Source organism: Cystoisospora suis, assembly GCF_002600585.1.
Source record: "Cystoisospora suis strain Wien I chromosome Unknown contig_2939, whole genome shotgun sequence".
Classification (NCBI taxonomy): Eukaryota; Apicomplexa; class Conoidasida; order Eucoccidiorida; family Sarcocystidae; genus Cystoisospora; species Cystoisospora suis.
The window spans coordinates 201-6,655 of record NW_027155734.1 but is presented as its reverse complement, the minus strand read 5'-3'; the positions used below and the strand labels follow the sequence as shown (position 1 = coordinate 6,655).

The 6,455-nt window shown below is 40.6% G+C and overlaps 3 protein-coding genes across 3 annotated transcripts in view; 2 read left to right on the top strand and 1 right to left on the bottom strand.

The window, feature by feature from the left end:
* Positions 1-1,037, top strand: part of CSUI_005930 (uncharacterized protein) — a 7,122-nt gene extending 6,085 nt beyond the window's left edge. Inside the window, exon 4 of the mRNA XM_068066096.1 lies at positions 115-1,037. Within this exon, the coding sequence (XP_067921926.1) occupies positions 115-854 (740 nt within the window). The 3' untranslated portion in view covers positions 855-1,037. The remainder of the gene's footprint in view (positions 1-114) is intronic.
* Positions 1,038-1,143: 106 nt separating this feature from the next.
* CSUI_005929 (uncharacterized protein) lies at positions 1,144-2,687 on the top strand. The gene has a single exon (XM_068066095.1). The coding sequence runs from the start codon at positions 2,273-2,275 to the stop codon at positions 2,555-2,557; it is 285 nt and encodes a 94-aa protein (XP_067921925.1). The 5' UTR covers positions 1,144-2,272; the 3' UTR covers positions 2,558-2,687.
* A 1,786-nt stretch (positions 2,688-4,473) lies between these two features.
* On the bottom strand, positions 4,474-5,881 carry CSUI_005928 (uncharacterized protein; the record flags this gene model as incomplete). The annotated part of the gene is made up of 2 exons (XM_068066094.1): positions 4,474-5,583; positions 5,840-5,881. Coding segments are annotated over 2 exons (165 nt in total), but the record flags the coding sequence as incomplete, so codon positions are not given.
* Between the last annotated feature and the right edge of the window lie 574 nt (positions 5,882-6,455).

Sequence of the window (6,455 nt, the reverse complement as noted above, 5' to 3'; positions counted from 1 at the left end):
CTTCTACCTCTACTTCTTCTTCTCCCTTTACTTCTTCTCCTTCTACCTCTACTTCTTCTTCTTCTCCCTCTACTTCTTCGTCTTTTTGCTTGATATCGACTGTTGCAACTCGAGTCTTTTCTTCATCTTCTGCCAATTCTTCTTCCTCCCGCGGTCCTTCCTCTTCTACTCCTCATGTCTCTTCTTCTTCTCCCCTCTGTCTCTCACAGTCAGACACCAAAGAAGATTCTTCTTTCTCATGCTGTTCATCTTCCAAATCATCATCTCTCGTTCAGAAACATGGAGAAGAAGAAGAAGAAGAGGAGCAAGCGAAAGATGAACAAGAAGAAGAGCAGGAAGAAGAAGAGTTTGAACGGGAGTATTCTTTCTTCTCTTCATATTTTGCAAAAGAAGAAGAAGAAGATCTTTCTTCCCTTGATCTAGAGGGTCTCTGGTCTGCTCTAGTGAGTGTGATGTCTTTCCATATCAAGTGGATCGATCACTTTTTTCTCACGCATGCATGCCATACACAAGAAGAAGCGCAGAATCTTTATGAGCACATGCAAAGATTGAAGGTTTCTCGTTTATCGCAAATTCTAGGAATCGAGCAATGGATCCGATGTCTCCATCCAGGCATTCTCGGGAGACACTGCTCGTTGAAGAAGCTTCTTTCCAGTCTTCCTTCTTCTCTCTCTCAGCAGTATCTCCTTCTTACCCAATTCATTCTCCATTACCTAGCACATCTCACTTTCTATCGGAGCGAAAGAAAAAGAGAAAAAACAAGCGCCTCCTCCTCCTCTTCTTCTAATGAGAATCAGAGTGACAACGCGATGCTGAAGACAGAGAAACCCCAAAGTCATCAAAAGGATAGATGAAAGACAAAGAAGATAGAACAAGAGAACCTGCAGAGAGGACAAAAAGAAGAAGAAGAAAGAAGTAGAGAGATATGCGTGATATAGAGACGAGATGAAGTGGGGATTACAAAATGTGAGAGACAGGGAGACAGCGAGAAGGAAAGAAACCTAACAGAATCGAGAGGAGAAGATTCAGAAAGGTGTCTTTTTCTTCTACTTCTTTCTTCCTCGTCGGATGCCTTTATATAGATAATATATATATATATATAGGTGGAGGTTTATATCGTGTCTGTCTCTTTCTTTGCTTAGACAAAGGCTGAGAGAGGAAGAAGAACTACTTGGCCTTCTATAGCTTGTCAACGCGAGAAGAGAAACACGCAGGGAAAGAGAGATATAGAGAAAGGAGAGAAGGAAGAAAGAAAGAGCGAGAGATCACTATTGAGGTAGATCGATAAATTGATATAGAGAGACATATCCTTCCTTGGTAGATAACTAGTACTTCCTTCATTCTTTCTTCTTCTTCTTTCTTCTGAAGAAAGTCATGGCTTTTCTTCTTTCTGTTTGTAGATGAACGAGTTTATCCCCCCTTCTCCTAGTTTCTATCTCCTTTCTTTTCAAGCGAATCGTCACTAGTCCCGATCTTTCTATCTTTCTTTTTCTCTTCTGTCTTCTCCCTCTCCTTCTTCCTTCACACATCACGCGAGGAAAAGAAATGAGAAGGAGAAAGAGGAGATGAGACGTCACCTCGAGCTTCACCCTCTCTCTTTCCCATCTGCTACACACGCGCGTACGTATATACACATATATGTATATGCATATACTCATATATAGTTATGCAGAGAGAGAGGCTTATATCGGTAGATAAATAGATATAGAGAGAGAGACATACATGCATCTGTATAGATTGTCTGTTTAAGATATGGATGGCTCTTCTCCCCCATTCTCGGGTTCTATCAGCCCGAAGTTTTCCTCTCGCTATCTTTCTCACACATCTATCTACATACACATCCTTCTTTAGAAACAGATAGATACATCTATACTTCTCTCTAGACATATATCTACATGTATACTTTCGTCTCCGTTCACGCCACGATCTATGACTCCAGAGTAATTTGAACTGCGAGACAGCACAAGAAGAGAAAAATTGGAGGGGAGCTCGAAAAGGAGAGATAGTGAGAAGAGAAGAAATATCTGTCTTCTCTTGAATGTGAAGGTAGCGTTGTTTTTTTTTGTGTGGACAATGGAGAAAGAAACGCAAGAACGGAGAAGAAGAACAAGAGAGAAAGGAGGGATTCTCAGAGAGATGTGTTTCTTTTTCCTTTCTTATCAGTGACGAAGATATCTCATGAAGAAGATAGGTTGGTTCACAATCTTCACGCTTCTTCATGCTACCGGTGATGAGCTGCACGCACTTTGTTTTCCGGTGTATATACAGCTAGATGATCATGATGATGAGACATCGAAGTGTCAACCAAGCCATGGCAATGTCTGAAAATCTTTTTTCTTTCCTACACTTTTATTCCAAGATCAATCCTATTCTTCTTTCTATGGTGAGAAAGAAAGAAAGAAAGAAAAAAGAAAGAGATTCTTCTTTTCCTTTTTTTCTTTGTGTTGGGAACTTGTTTCTTTTAGTCCTCTTACGTATGCCAAGAGATAAGGGTTTCATTCTCTCGTTCTTTCTTGAAGAAAAAGCAATTTCTCTTGTCTTCTTTTTCTTGACTTAATCATTCAAACGTCATTCAGTTTTCTTCGGACTCTTCCAGGAAGATGATGTTCTTTCTCACTTCAAAGATATCATCTATCTATCTATCTTCAATCTATCTTTCATCTATCTTTATCTATCTATCTTTCATCTCTCTATCGTTAATCTATCTTTATCTTTTCTCGCCGATAGCAGTGAGTGAAACAACGGAAGAGAAAAAGAAGAAAGAAAAGAGAGAAGAAAAAAGAGAGGACGGAGCTTTCTTTGAGTGTATGTACACCATAGAAAACAGACTTTCTCAATCGGCTTGTTGTATTCTTCGGAGTTGTCCCTTAGTACAGAGAATGTTTTCTTCTGTCTAGTTGATCTTTCCTATAGAAGGGAAGTCGATCTCTCTAGCTTCAACATAAAAGTGAAGAAGAATCCGCCGCTCGATATCCCAATGTATGACTGGAAGAATCAATAGAAAGAATTTTGCAAGACGTGATACTATGAGGGGAGAAACATTTGAACAGAGTGACAAAGAGAGAAAGCAAGAGGATTAAGAGTAATTTCTATCTACGTGTATAGGGACAGAGAGAAAGGGAGAAAGCAACAGATTCGGCAATGGTCTCTTTGTATGTATGTATAACACGGAGAGAAAGAGAGAGTCGTGAACCGTACAGAGAAAAGCATGAGTAGATACATGGCATAAGTTGGTAAGTGCTAAAATAGTGATAAAGAAAGAAAAAGAAGGGAAAAAGACAGATTGTCGTTTCATTTTCCTCGTATCTGACGTCTTCCCCTTTCGACCAGGTGAGCTGCAAATCATGTCTATGTAGATCTTCTTCTTTTGAAAGTGCGTCGGACATCTCTCTCGTTTATCTCATTCTCTTTCTCGAGTATCTACAGAAAGGCAGACATGTTGCGGGAGAGAGATATGTTTAGACCAAGAGTTAGATCTGTTAGAAAGGGAGAAGTATGTGAAGAAAAAAACGAGAGATTGAGCTGTCTCCTCTGCAGTGGTGATACGCCATTCACCTGGGAGTGCAAAAGAGACAAAAGTGCTTCTAGCTGAGTCCAGCGCTTACCGCTCTTCTTAGTGGAAGGAGTGATTTGCTACAAGTGGCACGGGTAGTCGTCGTAGCTATTGGAGCTAGGCTTAATCTTCCAGCTGTCCCTACAGCATATATATATATGTATATATATGTATACGCAACAACTAGGCAGAATACAGAGATATAGATCTATAGATATGTATATGATGTATGTGAAGGTCGAGCTGCATGTGAAGTCACACATAGAGATAGAGATAGATAGATACATACAGATAGGTATATGTGGAGAGGAGCTTCGCGAACTGAATTGTTGAGAGGAGGAGAGTAGGAGGGACCAAGCAAATGTCTTAAGAAAACGGAATGAGAATACTAGAAATGTGGCTGACGGTGTACGCAGAGAGATGGTAACGAAATACGCGAGAAAAATACCTTTCTTCTTCTTATCTTTATGGTGGTATGTCTGATTGAGACATGTCTTTCCTTCTTAACTGTGAACGTTTGAGAAAGAAGTTCTCTCATTTTTTTTTAAAAAATCACGATGAGAAAGATTTGTTTTTCTTTCTCTTGTTGGTTCTCTACTTCTTTTCACCCCACTTGATTCAGGTGTATGTACACCCGAACAGTTGAAGACTTCATTCGTCTTCGTGATAATAGTGTTATCATAATAAATAAGGAGCCTTTCAAACAAAGAGAATATAAACAAGAATCAAAGATCAAAATAGAGATGAAGAACACTCTCCTCCTATCGTCCATCTATCTATCTCTCTATCTATCTTATTCTTCATCTCGCAGCCTTCTCACCTTCTCTACCAGAGCGGACACCTAACCAACTCTAAGACAAGAAGGAAGAAGAAAAGAGAAAAAAGCTATTCTTCGACGAAACAAAAAAGATACGCACCACCACCATTACCACCACGCCGAGAGCTCACGGTCACGAAGAATCAAAAAAGGAAAAAAAGAAGAACAAGAGAGAGTGTCTTCTCTTTTCTTCTCTCTTCTTCTTCTTTTTGCCGTGTTCTCTTCTTGTGCGAACTCAATACAAATCAAAAGATACAAAACTGAGTAACTACGACGGCTACATCCCCCCTCCAACAAGCCTTTCTTCTTCTCCTCCTTGCTTGTCTTCTACTCCTTCTTCTTCTCCTCCGCCTTCTCTTCCTACTTCTTCTTCTTCATCTTCTCATCGCGGGGAGACTGCTGGACGTTCTTTCCAGCAAGATAAGAAGAAGAATAAGCAGGAACAAACAGATGCTTTTCTTTCCCTAAGAGATCAAAGAAGAAAAACCGCCCACAGTCCCTCTCTCTTATCATACATAGACAGACAAAATACACGAGAACGTTTCAACAAATGAAAAGAGGGAAAAGAGAGAAAAGCAGAAAGAGAAAGAAAAAGTTCGGACAGGAGAAGAAAAGCAGTGACACTCTCATCTCTTCCTTTCCCTCTCGAAACGATATTGCTAGAAGATCCATTATCTTAGGCCATGAAATGCCAGCGGGTCCTCTAGAAATAGAATGAAGAGAAATCCATTCCTTGTTCTTCTTCTTTACTGGACAATCAGCAAATCCTTTATCAGTTTCCTCCTCTTATCTTGCTGACATACAGAATCACGCGGTGTATATACAGCATACTTATTCATAGGACCTCAATGTAAGAAGCAAGATATTCTCCGTTATGCAGGTCTACTGCTCGCTGCTCTCTCCTCTCCTCTAAAGTAAGGAGAGAGATGTCTTCTTTTCTTCGACTGTCTTTCTTAGAAGAAGAGGTTGATCGCTAAGAAAAGAAAGGCTTCAGAAGAATCAAGAGGAGATAGAAGATACGGATTCGTCATCCTTATTGAGGTAGACTCAAATGGAGACAACAAGAGGAGATAGACATTCAGCTAGCCATTCATAAAGCGGTTGATACGGACCTCCGCGAGAGACATGTGGGACAGAGAAGAGACGAAAAGTAGACGCGAAACCTGTCAGGTTGCCCAGGTCTGCGTCGCCCCGTAGTCAGCTCCATAGTAAGCTGAAAAAGAAAGAAAGAAAGAAAGAAAGAGAAAAAAGAAGATGAGAAACAATCAAGTACGTCCATTCCCGCACGCTCTCAAAGAAACCTAGTTAGGCTGTACATACACCCCAACACTTCCGTTTCTAAAACGACTCAAGCACTCGTACAGACATTTATCAAACAACTCATGTCACGCCCAGCTAGCCCCCCGCAATCTTTCATCTCTCAATTTATGTGTATGTACACCGTGTTTGACTTGTCTTCTTTTCTATACCTGCAAAATTCTCCGCCTCAGCATTCTGCCGTCTGCGTTTCCTGATAAAGTGTCCTGTATGAAGTGAAGAACAGAAGAAGTAGAAGAAGAGAGACAACTCGTGAATCAAGAGAACCCCTTACTATGGAAGTGTGCATTCATATGACGTCTACTACTTGAATGACTTCCTACACACATACATCCTCAGACAGGCAGAGTTAGTGGCGGGAAAGAAAAGAAGAGGTGTACATACACTTGACATTCCAAGGAAAGTGAAGCGAAAAACGTGCAAGTTAACTCATCTGCTCCCATCATTGATCAACAAAAGAATCAACATTCCTTCTCTTTTCTTCTTTCTTTACTCTTCTTCCCTCCCTTTTGTGTCTTCTTCTCCAACGCCTTGCACTCTCCCTCCTCTATACATCTATAGACATCTGTATAAACATGCATGAACAGCCCAGCTATACCTATATATATCACTCTCCATCTGTCTCTCCACCTCCTCGCAAGAAGAATTGTAGATACAGAAGAAGGAGAAAAAGGTCTCTGTGTATTCATTCAGCATCTCGCAACTCTCCATGAACGGTTGACGGCTCTAATGAAGAACATTGTCTTCTATGCCTACGTACAGAAGAAA